Below are 18,573 nucleotides of genomic sequence, written 5' to 3'. Positions count from 1 at the left end.
CACACAAAGGGAAGTTTTTTTCCCAATTTTTAAAAGTTCTAGCCCTCCCATTGGCTCTCTTGGTCAGGTGCCCACTCCTTTCCTTTTATCTGTGGGCTTGTTAACCTTTTACAGGTAAAGCCAGTAAAGAACAGCTACTAAGAGGAATTTTATAGCTAACTGGCTGGCTGGGTGGGTGTCCATAAAAGGGAGCTACCTTCCCCCACTTCATTTATGACAGCTATAGAAGCACTAAACATGATTATTTTATTAAATTGAGTTAAGATACCTTAACTAGGTATCTACCTTATATCTAGGCTAGAGTACTTAAAAAAAACCCATTGTTGTCATTTTCAAATGGTTATGCCCTGATCATGCTGGCTAGATAAATACTGTTTAAATGAAGTTAGCATGAACTGGGTATAGATTCCTAGATTAAAAAGCCAGAGGAGACCATTGTGATCATCTAATCTGATCTTCTACATAATACAGGCCATTGGACTTCAATTAGATAGTTTCTGTTTGAACTAGGACATATTCTTTAAAAAAACATCCAGTCTTGATTTAAACATTTTCAGTGATGGAAAATCTACCACAACCCTAAGCAAGATGTTCTAATGGTTAATTACCCTCACTTTTAAAATTTTGCACCTTATTTTTAATTTGAATATGTCTAGCTTCAACTTCCAGCCATTGGATCTTGTTATGCCTTTGTCTGCTAGATTGAAGAGCCCTCTATTGGTCAGATTTCTGTTCACCATATAAGTACTTTCAGATTGTGATCAAGTCACCCTCAACCTTTGCTTTGAGAAGCTAAATAGTTGTTTTTCAGTGTGAAGCGTTTCCCAGTTCTTTAATAATTCTTGTGCCTGTTCTCTGAATACTCTCCAATTTAAAAAAAAATATAAATAGCATAAACTAGTTTAGCCAACATATTATTAATAGTAAACATTTATATTGCGGTGATACCTAAAGGCCACCATGAGGTAATATATAATAAGCAGAACTAATTTAAAACTGGAATTTCCATCCCATGGAAAATTCCAATATTTTGATATTTGTTTTCATCCTGAGTCAGGACAAAAAGTTGAAATGATGTGATCCAGAGCATAGCAGAGAATGGAGGAATGAGGTATTTGGAACCATTGATTCAGCGATTAATATCAAAATGAAATGTTTTGGTTTGGATTGCCAAACTAAAACAAAACCTTTCAATTCAGCATGTCTTAATGTTTTGTCTTTCTCTGTGGGTGAGTTGCCATGGTGCATCATGGGAGATGTAGCCTCACCAAGACCCATAGCCCATAAGGGAGAATGGGGGCAGTAGGAACCTGGAACTACAATTCCCATGAGGGACAGTAGCAGGTCAGGTAGATGCAAAGATTAGTATTAACATAACCTGAAATGATATTTCATGTCAGCTAATTGACAGGAAACATTTTAATTTGGGTTGTCCCCTAAACATTTTTGTGTTGATTTTTCCCAATGGAAAATAATGCCAAAATCAATCTTTTCCTTTGAACATTTTGCTTTCAATTACAGAAAATGTTTTGCTCAAAATGTTTTGACCAGCCCTAATAATAAATGACAGTCACTGCCCCCAAAGAGCTTACAGTCCTTCTTCCTCTTCCCACTTCTGAGTGACAAAAGAAACAATGAAACAAAAAACAACAACCCCGTCTGGGATGATCCTGAACCCATAAAACTAGACAGCTGGCAATGTGTACCGTGATCTCTTACAGATTTCCTGGGACAGCTAGCTCAAAAAAAGGACAATCCTGGGAAAAACTGGACAGGTGACAACCCTACCTAAAAGCCTGTTATGGAGAGGATATAGTTAAACTCTGTGCAACTCTTCTCTCTCTTGCTTCTGTATGGGGATGTCTACTGATAGGACATAGAAAGGGAGGGACATAGGACTTTCATCTTTTTGCACCTGCAGTAGTGAGATAAGCATCTCTGTATATCTGAGAAGAATGAGAGTCCCAATAAGAAGTGTATCTGTACTGTTTAAAATTATACAACAGAAGAGTGTAACTGGGGTAGAAGTATTTTCTTTAAAGACCCAGCTCTTGGAGTCAGGTGACTGAGAATCTCAGCTTTCATTAAAAGAAAAACAAGTTTTTATCTCTCAGGTCTGTGGAGAAAAGCTGAAGCCAGTGTAAACTAAAGGCTCTGTAACCAGCAGGTGAATGAAGAAAGCCCAAATGACATTCCTTTAAAAATATCTCATGATTTTTAAGTCAATCTCATGAATTTTGAAGGGTTGGTAAGAGCACGAAGGGAGAACGGAAGAGTTCAAAAAAGAATTATATAAGTTCATGGAGCATAGGGCCAACAATGGCTATTAGCCAAGATGGTCATAGATGCAACCCCATACTCTGGGTGTCTCTAAGCCTCTGACTGCCAGAAGTTTTGAGTGGCCCATAGGGATGGATCACTTGATAATTGCCCTGTTTTGTTCATTCCCTCTGAAGCACCTGGCACCAGCCACTGTTGGTAGACAGGCTAGAGGACACATCGGCTGTTTTTACGAGGGCGATGAGGGAGGGAAGGCAGGTATGAGAGGCAGGGATTAGGGGAACAGGGACTGGGCGAAGAGGAATCTGGTGGCCGGCGGGAGCCCGCCCGCAGAGGAGGAGGGGGCTGTATTGCTGCGGTGCGGACCAGACGGGACAGCCGCCCCCTCCGAGCTTCGCCGCCGCCGCAGCGCCCCCTCTGTGCGCGGCCTGCCCTGCTCCAGGGCTGAGCGTGACTCCGAGGCTGACTGGCCCGGGCTCCTCCTCCTGTGTCTGTGGCGCGGGTGGTTTCCCCTCCCCCTCAGTCCCGTGCCGGGCGGATCACGATGGATGCCGCTCGCTGCCTCCTGCTCCCGGGCTCGGGTCGCCACCGCCTCGCTGCCTGCCCGCGGGACTAAGGAGGGAGGGGGCGCCTCCCGCGAGGAGCGTCCGGGGCGCTGGGGTAAGTGTCTGAGCGGGGGAGCGGCGCTTCCTCTGCCAGCCCCGAGGAGACGGAGCTCCGAGGGGCCTTTCCTGAGTCGCCAGGCCGGGTCACCCTGCGAGGCCTCCGGCTTCCTGGGAACTCGAGTGCCGCTGTCTGGCCTGGCGGGGTCGGTGCCGCCAGGGCCCGGGCAACCTAGCAAAGAGCTTCGCCCCGCGTCGGACCGCGGGGCGGCCGGGACAGCAGCCTGCGGGGAGGTGATGCGGTGCGTCAGGGACCCCCGGAGAGTGCGAGGGGCGGCAAGTCCCAGACAGGCCGTCTCCTGGCTGGGGAGGAGGGAGCGGCAGGTCCCAAAGAGCCCCTCGCCGCCGGGATCGTGGTGGTGGGGGGATGCGAGGCCGGTTGGCTTCAGACTAGAGATTTCCCTTCCCCCGAGAACGTGTGTGAGGCTCAGGGCCCCAGAGACCGCTAGGCGGTTGGGACATGACTTTAGCTGTGGCCTGGCCCCTTCCCTGTTCTGCGTCTGGGCTGGGGGAGCCTGTGTGTGTCGCTCTGCTGTATGTTTGTCTGTTTATTTGGGGGTGTTTAAAGCTGTCTGGGGCAAAGGAGCAGCAGGTGCCTCTATTGGGCACGTCCCAATGACGCCGAGTGTGACACTGGTTTTTACAGGCTCCTCAGGTTAGGGGTCAGCTCCCTCGTTGTCTGCCGATTCTATTGCTTTTTTCCCCTTTCCTTTTCCAGTTGGAGTTAATTATTTTGCATTTTAAATGTTTTGGAGTTTGGACCAATAGTGTCCGCAGCGTGATCCTACTTGTTCTGACTGGCATTACTTTATTTAGTCCTGGAAGAGAGGATGCCAAAGGTATGATCCTTCTGGGGATCACAAATATTTTGTTAATCTTTTTTTCTTTACTTTTAATAATATTTTAATGACTTTCATTACAGAAGTATCCAGTCTAAAGAGACTGAGGTAATAGAAGTAAAACTAATTTAATGAGCAGTCATTTTGATTATTTAACATTTGTTCTTTCATCAGAATCCTAAATTACAAAAAGACTGTTTTTGTCTCAAGCTTTTGTTACATCTTTGGGTTTTAAGCCTGCAGGAAGTAGTATTGCTGATTCAGTGTACATCTGTCTCTGTACTGGGAGATAGTATGTTCTTTTTGAATTCCTTTTGTGAGTTCCCTCTTCCATGCCCTCGATGAGGTTATCGTTTAATCACTAACTGATCATGAGTAAACCAAGAAATCAGACCTTGTCCTGTGGAAGTTTAAACCCTTATTTGTGGCTCCCCTCCCCACCCCCCAGATTCTAGAGAATGTACAGGGGTACACTTTTTCAGCATTTCACCTTTGCCACCAAGTTTAATAATGTAATTTCATTTTTGCAAAATAGGGATTTTAATAGCTATGTTTTAGGTTTTATGGTAAGTTTCATATGGGTAGGTTGGTTCAAAGCCTTTGTTGCAGCTTAGGTATGCAAATGATATTTATAGTTGTGTTGATCTTCAAGGACAAAGTGTATAAAGTAGATGTGACTTCTTGTTGATCTAGTGCAAGGTGGTACATAAGCATATGCTGTAGGTCAAAAACATCTCTTAAGATACTGATAAAGGGGCCTTCTTGATCCTGAGCTTGCATGTGCTGTGTCTTACTAGGCCAACAAATAATGCCATTTACCATATATGTACATCTGAAACTCTGAATTTTTTAATGTACATTTGTAAAGGTTGAATAATTCGCTTGAAAAAAACTCCAAAACATTTAAAATGCAAATGTTTTAGAAATATTATTTTCTCTTTTCCCATTCTCTTCATTTACAATCGTATTCTACTTCTTATCCATTATGTTAGAAATTTTAATGATCTATAATCAAATAGAGCTTAAGCCCAGAAGGGATCACTAGATCATCTAGTCCAGTGATTCTCAACCAGGGGTATGTGTACCCTGGGGGGTATGCAGAGGTCATAAGGGGTACATCAGCTCATCTAGCTATTTGCCTGCTTTTACAACAGGCTACATAAAAAGCACTAGCGAAGTCAGTACAAACTAAAATTTCTTGCAGACAATTTGTTTATACTGCTGTAGATACTTAGAGAATTTTTCACTTGACCAGAGCTCAAAGAGCTGGGAAGTACAATACACCTCTACCCCGATATAACGTGACCCGATATAACACGAATTTGGATATAATGCGGTAAAGCAGTGCTCTGGGGGGGCGGGGCTGCGCACTCCGGTGGATCAAAGCAAGTTCAACGTAGTTTCACCTATAACGCGGTAAGATTTTTTGGCTCCTGAGGACAGCGTTATATCGAGGTAGAGGTGTAGTTGTATACAAATTGATTTATAATAATATGGTAAACGTGAGAAAGTAAGCAATTTTTCAATAATAGTGTGCTGTGACATTTGTATATTTTTGTTTGATTTTGTAAGCAAGTAGTTTATCAATGAGGTGAAACTTGGGGGTATGCAAGACAGATCAGCCTCCTGAAACGGATACAGTAGTTTGGAAAGGTTGAGAGTCACTGATTTAGTCGACCTGCAGTATACCAGAGGCCACCAACACCATCCAACACTCACACACTAAACCCAATAACTGAAATAAGACCAAAATATGACTAGACCAGTGGTTCTCAAACTGGGTTGGGACCCCAGAGTGGGTCGCAACCCCATTTTAATGGTGTCACCAGGGCTGGTTTGGCCCCTCTGCCTGGGATGGTGGGGCTCAGGCTTCGGTTCCCCCCTTCTGGGGTTCTGTAGTAATTTTTGTTGTCAGAAGTTGGTCTCAGTGCAATGAAGCTTGAGAACTCCTGGACTAGACTATTACATGCCACAGGCAGAGAATAGGAGGGACTCAGGTGCACCAGTGCCTGAGGTCCCTGCCACTAAGTGAGAGATTTCTAGATGATCCCCAGCAAATTATGTAAACCCCATACTGCAAAGGAAGGCAAAACCTCCACAAGTTTGCTGCCAGTCAGACCTGGGGGGAAGTTACTTTCCGACCCCCACATATGGCGATGAGTTAGACCCTGAGCTTGTGAGCAATAACCAACCTGCTAAACACCTGAGAGATTGTTTGGTGCTACCTCTTAGCACCAGCCCACCCTGTCCAGTGTCCCATCTCCAGTTGTGGCCATCTCTGATGCTTCAGAGAAAGGAGACAACCAAAAAAAAAAAAAAAAAAAAAAGCGCAGAATATGCTGTTGGGTGGGGAATCCCTTCTTGACTCCTGCAGCATGAGGTTACAGGAACACAAGGCATAAAATGAAGGGACCCACAGGACTGCTGACCTGGGCCCCCACTCCCTCACAAGTAAACCCGCTGCACAACTGCACTCATAAATTTGTCCGTCTCTCTCTAAAACCAATTAAGTTGTTTGCCCCCAGAAATCCTATTTGGGAGGCTCTTCCAAAGCCTCTCTCCTGTGATGTTTAGAAACCTAATCGCCAGCCTGAATTTTTTCATAGCTAGTTTATACTCCTTTCTTTTTGTCTCTTCATTGTCCTTTAGCATAAATAACTCTCCACTCTCTAGTATTTACCGTCCTGAAGTATTTATACAGAGCAATCATATTTCCTATCACTCATCACAAGCCACACTCTTCCAGCCTTCTCTTATAAAGTAGGCCCTCCATTCCCTTCATCTTCCTAATAGCTCTTCTCTGCACCTGTTTCAGTTTAAATTACTCTTTCTTGAACATGTTTGACCAAAATTGTACAAGGTATTTCAAATGTGGTTTTATCATTGTACAGTGGCAATAATACTTCTCTATCTGTACTGGAAATGCCTTGCCTGATGCGTCCTATGATCACATTTGCCTTTTTTGTAGTTGCATCACATTGGTGGTTCACAGTTATCACAGTAGTTCCGTCTCTCTTCTTTGACACTTCCAACTGATGAGGCCCCCCCCCCATCTTATAGCAGAAATTTTATTAGACCCTAAGTGCATGATCTTGCACATTGTCCTATTGAATTTCATCCCATTTCTGTTAGTCCAGTCTTCAAGGTCATCTAGATCTTCATATAATATTCCAGTCCTCCTGTGTATCACTCCCAACTTTGTATCATCAGCATATTTTAGTAGCGCATACATACTTTTTGTACCAAGGTCATTAATAAAAACTATTAAATAACATTGGTCCAAAGAACTTGAGGAACTCCACTAGCAACCTCTCTCTGGTCTGATAGTTCACCTTTTAGCAGAACCTTTTGCCTTCTCCCCTTTAACTAGTTTCTTAACCACTTTACAAATCTAGTACTAATCCCCATCTTCCCTGAGGTCAGACTAATGGGTATATAGTTATCTTGATCGCCTTTTTTCCCCTTTCTGAAATATAGGTCAGATGTTAGCTATTCTCCAGTCGTACGGTACCACAAAGAATAGATTTTTATTAAAAATTGTTGATACTGGACTAGTAATCTCATGTGCTAGTTCTTTCAGTATTCTGGGATACATGGTATCGGGTCTCCCTGATCTGAGCATATTAAGTTCTTGAAGTTTTTCTTCCACCTCATTTGTGGCGATTTCCATTTCAGTCAGCCATCCTGCCTTCATGCTCATGTTCCAAATTATCATCCTTATTGAAAACCGAGGCAAAGTATTCGTTTATTTTTTGGGCCGTTCCTAGATTATCATTAATCTTTTTCCCATCCACACTGCATAGTGGCCCAACCTCATCCTTCCTTATTGTCTGTCTATCTGTCTATCTGTCTATCTATCTATCTAAAAATACTTTTTAAATTTCCTTGGCAAGAGCAAATTCATCTTTTAGCAATTCTCGTGTTATTCCTACATTTTCTAACTTCCAAGATGTAGCTTTCTTTGCTGATCAGTCATTTTTCCGTTCCCTATAGGCTTTCTGTTTACTCCTGATAATCTTCTCGAGGTGATTATTCATTCATTTGGTTCTGGAGCCTTTCTGTACAAGTTTTTCCCCAGGTATTTGGGATGCAAATGGCAGACAGTTTTTGTGTCCAGGCAGACGGCACACACTTCTGTTCTCTGTATCTGGCCTATCAATTCTTCTTTGTATGGAGGCCCCAGTTACATAGATCTACCTGTCTCTTCCTGATGTTCATCTCTTATGTTCTCTCCCTCAGGCTTTTGTACATTATCCTCATATTTTCCATGCGCTCTGATCCCTGGCGGTCTTCATATTCATAAAAACTCTATAAAGGTTTCCTTCTGAGTCTTAAGTTGCAGATCTGTCTCAGTAAATTTCATTTAATGCCTGTCTGAATGGGTACATACCTGTAAAATCTCTTGAAATTTCTTATAAAAATTATTTGAGCAAAGAGATGCTTTAGCATTGGGGAAGTTGTATCTGTTTTTTGAAAGGTGACATCAGCTGAGTTATTCTTCAGAAAATATGTATCTGAAAAATAAGCTTATAAGAAAATGTAAGTTAAGGTCTGAAAAATTGTTCCCCTCCAAGCTTTTAGCTGTGAGTTTTCACTAAAAATCTGAAGCTTGCTTGCCTGTGCCTGGGAAAGAAGGCTCTTGTTTTAAGTTAAGTAGAGCAACCTAATTAGATTACACTCAGGTAAGTTTAAAAAAACCAAACACCTTGTCATAATCTGTTGTGAGATTTTAAATGATATAGAAATTAAAGATCCAATAGATGGCTGAAAACATGTTACAGGAGGAACAAATGGAAAAGGTTAATAAGACAGATCCTGATGAGTTGTTTCTTCTTTCCAGGTGAAGACTGCAAATATCCGAGTCTGACTGGAGGGAAAGTTCCACTGTACTCAGGCTATCCTGGCTTGAACACTTTAAGGATTTTTTGGTACTTTTTAATTCAAGCCAAGGAGGCTTTTTAAAACCATGGCAGATGTAGACCCAGACACGTTGCTTGAATGGCTACAGATGGGGCAGGGGGATGAAAGGGATATGCAACTAATAGCTTTGGAACAGTTATGCATGCTGCTTTTGATGTCAGACAATGTGGATCGTTGTTTTGAAACGTAAGTACATTTCTGTTCTTCATTTGCAGGGGCTTTCTGTCCTCCATTTTCAGGCTGTGGCAGTGTTATTTAACAACTTTACTTTACTAAGTAGGTATATATGAAGTTTGACATGCAGAACTAGAAGCTTCCGCAGTCTTGAAAATGTTATTATAGAAAAAAATGTCTATGGCTGTGCCCACGCTCACTTCCAGAGTATTTTGAGTACCTACTCATTTTGCAGTGAATGAAAAGTATGGCAACTGTGCAGTGGACAGGAAATACTAATTTGTACACAGTTTTTTTGTTTGTTTGTTTTAAAGCTTGTTTGGTGTTGAAAAACTATATTCTTGTTTACCCCATTAGAGAGCATTACATTATCTGTTTTTTTAAATAATAGAAAATAGCCTTTTTACACTAAAATTTGAACTATTCTGTTTTATATTAAAATGCCCACTCAGAGATTTTTAAGTTTTCCTCATGTGATATACAGTAGCTCTTATTTTCAACTCTGCAAGCTAAAAAAAAAAAATCATTAACATAACTAATGCTGGCACTTAATATTTGAGCGTTGATGATCCATAGTAATGTACATCAAATATATTAGTTTCTGTAATTGCTAAATAGTGGGTCTAGAAAGGATGGATTTCGATACAAAGGCATGAACAGAATTTGATCCTTTAAAACTTTAGTACCTAATGCAGTCGTTTCCATTCTCCTTTTTGTCGGAGCCCTCTTTGCAGTGTTTTGGTGGATAGTCCATCCTCTTGTCTGTCACTGCTCCTCGGGTTTCCTTGTCTCTCTGTCATATATTAGTACAATTTCTGATTTTCTTTTCTGCTCCTCCACCTCTGCTCCCCCTACAGCCCCCCCATTTTCTTCCTCCTCTTTTCAGTCTAATCACTAGAAGAAGACCTTGGGGTTGCTAGAGGGTTCCCTAGTGCAGTGGTTCTCTACCAAGGGTCGGGGGGCCGCAAGCAGGTTTCGGAGGTCCTCCAAGTAGGGCCAGTGTCAGACTTCCTGAGGCTCAGGACAGCCAGCCAAAGCCTCACTGCATGGGGCTAAAGCCTGGGGCTCTGAGCCCTGCCATCCGGGGTTAAAGCCAAAGCCTGAGCAATTTAGTTTTCAGGGGCCCCTGTGGTGTGGGGTCCCAGGCAGTTGCCCTGCTTGCTACCCCCTAATGCCAGCCCTGGCTTTTATAAGTAGAAAACCAGTTGTTGTGGCGCAGGTGGGCCATGGAGTTGTGTGTGTGTCAGAAAGACAAAAGTTGAGAACCTTTGCCCTAGTGGATCTCTTGGGTAGAAGTATATGCAGTTGTGTCTGAACTGAGTGCCGAGGGAACATTTTTATATGCATGGCAGGGACCTTCTGGATTTTGCAGCCGTATATGTGTGAACAGCTCCTGTAGTAGGAGCAGTCATGGAGGGTTGTGTGGCTTTTAAGGAGTCTCTATATTCCATGATGACTTGAAAATCAGAAATTGATATAAAAATGTATTCATTACTGTGTTTTTACAGAATACTTCAGTGATTAAAAATGAGTCTGTGGCCTGAAGAGTTTATAATCTATAGATATAATTAAGCATGGATATTTGTCACCAATATGTGCATTTACTGCTCCTTTCCTCTGACTGTCAATCCCTACTTGGGCATGGGTCCTGCCACCTCAGGCTGAAAAACACTAATTTACTGGCTTCTTAACTTAGCTTCATTGACATAGGTTTGAGCAAACAGTCGAAAAATAACTGTTCTAGAGTATATTTTAATTGGGTTGTCCACTTAAATTCATACTGCATTGAACAAAAGTTGAAATGTAATCACAAGCTTTTATAGAAAGATGTTCATTTCGATATTTATTCAAAAATAGGTCTGAAATATAAACTTGTGAAACGTAAAGCTTGTGGGGTGTTACTTATTTTATTTATAGCAGATTTTTGTCTTTAATTAAATAATTCAACTTCTAATACAAAGCTTTTGGTTCCTGTATATTTTGTGTTCCTCTGTGTAAAAGCATATCTGATGAACATTGTGCTGTTGTTATAATGTTGTTGTTTTTTTTTTTTTTTAAACCGTTATGATTTATGGTTCCTAAAATGAGATACTTGAGTTTCAGGAGAGGGAGAGAGACTGAAGTGTCAATTAAACTACTTTATTTATTAGTATTTTTAATAGACTAGATTTCAAGTTGATTTTGTTACTTTATGAGCCTCTGTTTACAAAATGTATTGTGTCTTGAAATTGGTTGCAATTTATAGGTCAGTGCTGGCCAGCCCGTTCACATGTTGATAGCATAACTAATAGTTCTTGAAAATACTTATTGAGTTGCTTTTCAATAATATTTTAAAAGAAATGATGCCTTGTCTAAATAGGGGATCACTGTGTGGCACGTGTGTTACAAAACATAATTTTCAGTAATTAATCTTGAAAATAGTTTCAGGGCATGGCCCAATTTGTAATGTAGACAGCTCTCTGACCTCCAGAAAAATGTCTCTGCAAACTTAAAAGCATGGTTGTTTGTGGTATGGCAAATCTGTGAGATGCCAAAGCAGATGTTATGCTTTACGACCTTTGATCTGTGAAGAAATGTGATAGTTTATTTCAGGAACCAGTAAAGAGTGGCTTTGATTGGAAAGGATTGCTTTGAAAAATTCTTCCTTCACTAAATTGAGAGTTGAATGAGATCAAATCTTGTATATTTTCGGGATACAATGTGTGTACTAAAATTAGTGGGAGATTAACAGTGTGAATTGCTGATGCTGAGCACGCCTTTGAACACGACAGTGAAATCAGTCTCTGAATTTAGAGAAAGTTATGACCAAGTCAGAAAGATGGGGAACAAGCATACAAAAATGCTTGCTCAGTATCATGATATAGGTGGAATCTGAGCTTTATTGGAGCAGATTCCAGGGTGTAAAACTAATGACAAATTATGGTGCCAAGTAGTTAAAGTTTTAATGGCTGTGTAACCCAAGATATTGGCATTTTACAGATAATGAAATTTTCTTCAGTGGTTAGTAACACTAATGTTAATGAGTCACTATTTCATTCATCTTCTAGTGACAGTGATTCAGAGAGAGACTGATTGTTAGTCACTCAGCAGCTACAATGGCTAGAATTTCAACCAGGAACAAAAACACCAGTAGCTCAAGTTGCTAAAACTTGATGGAGTAGAAACATAATTCAGTTTCAGGCAGCTGAATTTGAGGAATATAATTGTTAAAGCTAGTCAAATACCTCTGTAGCCGAAGGGAACATTCCCTGAGCTGGGAAAGAGAAGACCAAGAGTTGAAATGTAACCTCTTATGATTGTGTTTATATTTCCATGCATCGCACCATCCTTATTATTGACAAAGGCTTCAAATCCCAATCCTATAAGGTAGTTAGGTATAGGTTGCCACTCCATTTTACAAATGAGTTTTTTTTTTTTTTTTTTTTAAAGAGAGTTTACAGAAAGGCACTGCAGGAATAGAAGCTAAATTTCTAACATGGCAGCTCCAGTCAGCTCTAATCAGCTACATTGTCTTTCAGATTTATTATGTTTAGGCATGGGAAAATGTGATTTTTATTTTATTTTTTTTATAATTTCAATATATAATAGCGATATTTATTGTAACATTTTTTTTATTTTTTATCAATTTCAGTTTTCACAGTTACATGAAATTATGGTCGGTCAACATCACATGTCAAAATATACAAAGTAAATATCCTTAAATCAAACTCTAATAAATTTTCAAGCAGCATTTTTTTTACTTTGTGTATCCGTAAATTTAGATTATTATGACAAGTATTTTTTGTCAGTTTGTGTGTGTACATATAATCAAAATTTATTTATAAAAATCTAATCCTTCCAAACGTAAATATTCTTTGGTTATCCTATCTGTAACCACAGAACCACACACTGTTTCCCTGGATGCATCTTCACTGGAGGGAAAAGAATGTTCTTACCTCATGTTAGCTGACACATGGTAATATAGTAAGATCCGAGTGCAGTTAAGACAGTTTGTAGTCTTGACACAAGTTACACAGGTTGAAGTAAAGACTGTGGGGGAGCCTCGGGTTTACCCTGACCTGTCAAAACAAGAGTTTGTAGTTTTAACTAGGATTTTACCTCATGTTAGTTATTATATGTTAGCTAACATATGACGTGAGAACAAACCTTTTTCCCCCTAGGAAAGACGAGGTCCCAGAATCAGGGATCTAACCTGGGATTTCCAATGTGCTGCTGTTGTCTAGCAAAAAATTGTGTAACCACCAAGGAAAACATGTCTAGTCCTTCTCTGTTGGCTGAGCTAAACATAGGCTAGCAGTTACTCCTGTAGCTCCAGAGGTAGGGCTCTGAGCTGGGAGCCTCCTGTTTACTCATGAGAGGGGCTGTTGTAGTTGCTTGTGACAGTTTTTTTTGTAAATTTGCTTTTTAAAACTTTTTAATTCACACAATGAGACTACATACCATAACAGATTTGTAATGTAAGAACTAGTATAATTTTTGGTGCTTTATACCATCATTTACAGTAACTTCAGCAGTGTTAAGGTAAAATATCTTTCTGAACATATAGATTATGTGACCACCAAATATACTCATTTGATGATAGTCTCAGGTCACTGTTAAGGTTTTATGCTGGCGTGCAAATTTGATTAAGTAGGGGTAGGTATAGGTATTGCTTTTTGATATCTGTTGTAGATGTAAGTGAAATCCTTATAGATTATTGGATTGGGTTATCAGCAGTGTGGTAGGTAATGTGAGAATGGCAATAAATGCAGAACTTTTATTTCCCTGCTTTTAAGGTTTTGAGTTGGATGTGTGTTGTGACCTTAACTGTCACTAAGCAAACCTTTTCTGTGCTTTAACTACTAAGGGCTTGTCTAGACTTACAGTGCCACTGTAGGTGCATAGTGAAGATGCTGCCTACACTGACAGGAGAGCTTCTCCTGTTGGTGTAAGTACTCCACCTCTCAGAGAATTGGTAAATATGTCAATTGGCGAAGCCCTCAAACTTTACTATAAAAAACATTTTGAGGACACTGCTAATTAAATTGTGGACAACACAGAGATTGGTATAGTGGTGAATAATGATGAGGACAGAGCAGTCATACAGAGCCATTCAAATAAAATACATTTTACTACAACCAAATGCAAAGTTATATACTTAGGAACAAGAAATGCAGGCCATACCTAAAGGATGGAAAGACTGTACTTTGCAAAACTATGATTTTTGAAAAGCATTTAGGGCAGTGTTTGGTCAACATCAGCAAAATGTCTCGCAGCCCACAATCGGATTACCCTGATGGGCCACATGCGGCCCACAGGCCGCCTACCACTGATTTAGGGTTCATAGTGGACAAGCAACTGAACGTGAACTCCCAGTATGATGCTGTGGTATAACAGGCTACTGTGATTGTTTGGATGTATGAACAGGAGAGTAGGAGTAAGGAGGTGATTTTAGCCTCTGTTTATGGCATTGGTAAGATAGATACTGGAATTCTGCATCCAGGTATGGTGTCCAAATTAAAAAAAAAAAAAAGGGATTTTGAAAAATTGGAGAATGTGCAGAAAAGAGCCACAGAATGATGTAATGCCATACATGTTGGAGAGAATGCCTTACCGTGAGAGGCTTAGAGAGTCCATTCAGTATCAAAAAGAAGATTGAGAGGCTACTGGATTACAGTGCATATATACCTTCGTGGGGAGAAAATGTCTGGTATTAAAAGGCATAACTATGACTGGAAGATAAAACCGACAAATTGAAAGTAGAAATTAGGCACAAATGTTTAACAGTGAGGATGATTAATCACTGGAACAAATTATTGAGGGAAATGGTGGAGTCTCCATTTCCTGATGTCTTCAAATCAATAATTGGATGTCTTTATGGAAGACATGCTTGGTTAAACACAAATGATTGGGCTCAATACAGGAATAACTGAGTGAAATTTGATGGTCTGTGATGTACAGGAGGTCAGATTTGATGATTAAATGATGTCTTCTGGCTTTAAACACTAATATTCATAGATTAGTACAATTTCCAGAGCACTATGCAAAGCTAATTAATGTGCATAATACTGAAGAAGATGAGAAATAATATCCCCATTTTATAGATGGGGAATTGGACAAAGAAGTTAAGTGACTTGTTTGGGCTGTTATGGTTGTGAAAATAACATTACAAACATGAATTTAATCAGGTGGTGCTAGACTGTTTCTATGCTAATGAGTGACTGTGTTCACTTTAGTTTTAGTCTTAGGGCTTGTCAATTTACCGCTCTGTAATTTTCTCACTCAGGGGTGTGAAAAAACACACCCCTGAGCGCAGCAAGTTTCAGCACTGTAAAGCGCCAGTGTAGACAGTGCACCAACGCTGGGAGCCACGCCCCCTGTGGAGGTGGTTTTTTTAGGGTGCTGGGAGAGCACCTGCTGGAATAGCTGCAGGATGTGTTGTTTCCTATATGGCAGATAATTGGACAGAGTGCTGAGAACAGGTGGAATTTGAGGCGCTTATTCAGTTATGATTCCAACTGGTAGTTACAGGGTGGGATCCTCCTACCTGGGGTGGAACAGGATTTGTGAGGGCAGGTTTAAAGTTTCTGCTCCATGACAATGCAATGAATTTAAAACGCTGAAATAGAGTAATCTGTTACAGATAAATCATTTAATCTCAAAATTTGACGATGTTGATTGATAAATTGACTTTTCAGTTTGTTCATTGTCCAGAATATCCTAAAAGACTGAATTTTGTTGATTTATGTTGAGATACAAGGTGGTACACCCACATTTAGCCTGATGCTGTTCCTTTGTTGTTTTGTTAGGTATTGTAACGCCTATCCCCTATTTGGACTACCACAAATGTATAATAATATGTTTTCTTTGCAATGTTGTTTGATTTAAAAAAATGCCAGAATTATTGAACACCCTTGCAGAATATGTAGATAATGATTAGAGGGCTGACTGTATTTTGGACTCTCTAAACAAGAAAGCTGTTTCGTCATTCTTACTTAAAAGTAGTATGTATCTGGATACATAGAGTCAGATGTCATTACAGATTTAGGTAAAATTAATTTGATTGTCCTTATATGTCAAAACAGCAAAGAAAACTGTCACAGAATGAGATTATCAGCAATATAAATGGTATATTGGACAGTGCACACTTCTTACAATGTATAGAGTCTCTCAATCCTTTATTTCAGTGATAGTTTTATCATCTTAATGAGCTGTTCATGTTAAATGTTATTTCCAAGAATTTATATTTCAAACTCTCTAAAGGTGCCATCTGTGCAGGATTTTCATTCCTGGGGTCTTAGCTCCTCAGAGATCAGGATGACTCCCTAAGCAACAATGTCTTCAGAGCAAAATGCAAAACCCACTTCTTTGACATACCCTTCTGCAATTACACCACATCTAAAAGAAAAATTAAAAAGAGCTTGCTGTTGAGTGGGATGATAATATATAATAGAAAAACAACGAGGAGTCCTTCTGGCAAACTTTGAGACTAACCAATTTATCTGGGCATAAGCTTTTGTGGGATATAACCCACTTCATCAGATGCATGGAGTAGAAAATACATGAAGCAGGTATAAATGTACTGCACATGAAAAGTTGGGAGTTGCCTTACCAAGTGGAGGGGGTCAGTGCTAACAAGACCAATTCAATCAATGTGGATGTGGCCCATTCCCAGCAGTTGACAAGAAGGTGTGAGTATCAACAGAGGGGAAATCATTTTTTTTTTTTTATTTTATTTTAGTGACCCAACATTTTTAATTTTCAGAAAATGTTTTTCAGGTTGCTTTAACTTCCCACAGAGAGAATTGATATTATATGGAGTTTGTGGGCAATGATCTTTATTTTCTAATAAATTCATATTATTAATGAGGGCATCTGAGATAGTCTCAGACATAAATAATAGCAGTATTAGAATACATTATAGATATTGTAATTATAGACAGATTTAAAATCAATTTATCTAATATAGGGGACAGAGACTGTCCTACTAAATAGGGAGACAAGATTTCCCTATTAATACCAATTACAGATTGAAGTAGGCATTAAGGACAAATGTTGATTTAGAATAAATTTGATCTCAAAGACTCTTATAATGTATTAATCATAAACCAGTGCTCCAATAAAGTCTTTGGAATGTGATAACAGAAGAATCACAAGACAGTTTGCAGCAAAAGTGCTGATCCCACTATAGAAACAGTGAATCATGTGTGGACACCCACAATGAGAGATGTACAGTAAATACACCTCTACCTCGATATAATGCTGTCCTCGGGAGCCAAAAAATCTTACCGCATTATAGGTGAAACCGCGTTATATCGAACTTGCTTTGATCCACCGGAGTGTGCAGCCTCCTCTTCCCCTTCCCCCCCCTGCTTTACCGCATTATATCAGAATTCGTGTTATATCGGGTAGCGTTATATTGGGGTAGAGGTGTAGTAATAACTGCAGCACTAACCTGTTGTCTACTCAACACCCTAAAGCTGTCTCCTTGGGTTTTTTGTTTTTGTTTTTTTAGGACTCTCTCAAGACGCTTTTAAGAATTGCCTGACCGGTGTACTTAAATTTATTAAGTTGTTATAATAAATAACTTCAGGTATTAAAAACTAAAATCCAGAAGGAAATATTTTGATTAAATTTTAATAAGCATTTTCTTGACATTTTAAAAAAATCATTTTGAAGTATAATCATTGTTTGACCTGTGTTTACCTGTCAATGTCGTGTATTGGGCATGAACTGGAATGACTTCACCTGTAATGCAGATGTTTATGGTTGCTCGGGTCTACATATTACTGGGGCCATTGTTCTCAGGCGGCACCTTACACTTTTTGGAAATGTCGTAAGGATGCCACAAGACGTTCCAGCAACCGTCATTCTCTGGGTGGCTTGTAACATCCAGGATAAAACTCCACCAACCGAGGGGTGGAGGCAACCCAGAGAAAGAACCCCTATTACATGGGTTCACCAAGTCTGCTCTGATGTTGAACTCTCAGGTTGTCAAGCCTTTGTGGTTGTGCAGAAACAGACCAAACTGTGAACAGTCACTATGGCAACTGTCTGGCTATGCGTTGAAGAGAGAGAGGATCAGATGCAGATACCAACCACACAGAGTTCTACTCACCAGCGGTGCCTGGCCCATGGCATCTGGCTTGGGTGGCCCGGGAGGCGCAGTGCGCTCGGGGCCGGCAGTCAGTAGCTGGGACTGGGCAGCAGGCTGGAGTCTGGGCTGTCCAGCACCCGCTCACCATGCCACTTCCTGTCCAGCAGCTCGGGCCCTTCGGGCAGTGCCAGTGTCCCCACCATGGCCCAGCCTGGCAGCAGTGGCCATGCTTCTAGTCCCGGGCCTGGCCTACCGGCTCCTGGGCAGCAGGGCCCACCCCTGGCCACAGGGATTGGCGTAGGTGGGGCCCCAGCGCCCCACTATGATGCAATACTCACCGCTGCTGCCGTGTGCTGTCGCTCACAAGCCCCCAAGAGCAGCATGTAATGCGTTGCCCCTTCCCCCCTCTGCGCCGCCCCTTCTCCTCTAGACCCCGCCCCTGTGCTGCCCCTCACACCAGTCCCCGCCCGTGCACTGCCTCTTTTCTGCAAGACTCTGCCCTCCCCCCCACTCGTTCTCCCTCCCACCCCCTGGTGCTAGCCCCTGTGAGACAGCTTGCTGCTGCATGTGCAGATGCAGACACAGGTAAAAGATGGCTAGTGGATCAGATCGTGGGTTGATC

At 40.9% G+C, this 18,573-nt stretch overlaps 1 protein-coding gene across 22 annotated transcripts in view; it reads left to right on the top strand.

Moving 5' to 3' along the window:
- HECTD1 (HECT domain E3 ubiquitin protein ligase 1) overlaps positions 1 to 18,573 on the top strand; it is a 109,586-nt gene that overhangs the window by 5,924 nt on the left and 85,089 nt on the right. For 19 of the 22 annotated variants that reach the window (XR_010601070.1, XR_010601069.1, XR_010601068.1 and 16 more), the window contains exons 1-2: positions 2,801 to 2,940; positions 8,622 to 8,887. Coding sequence is in view for 19 of the 22 variants with exons in the window: in XM_065595409.1 (XP_065451481.1) it covers positions 8,748 to 8,887 (140 nt within the window). In the remaining 3 variants the exon portion in view is untranslated. Of the gene's footprint in view, positions 1 to 2,800; positions 2,941 to 3,054; positions 3,185 to 8,621; positions 8,888 to 18,573 lie in introns of those variants that run through there. The other 3 variants (XM_065595407.1, XM_065595404.1, XM_065595406.1) reach the window with 2 other exon arrangements.

The sequence above is a fragment of the Chrysemys picta genome, chromosome 4, assembly GCF_011386835.1.
Source record: "Chrysemys picta bellii isolate R12L10 chromosome 4, ASM1138683v2, whole genome shotgun sequence".
NCBI classification, from domain to species: Eukaryota; Metazoa; Chordata; order Testudines; family Emydidae; genus Chrysemys; species Chrysemys picta.
This window is presented reverse-complemented; position numbering and strand designations above follow the sequence as displayed.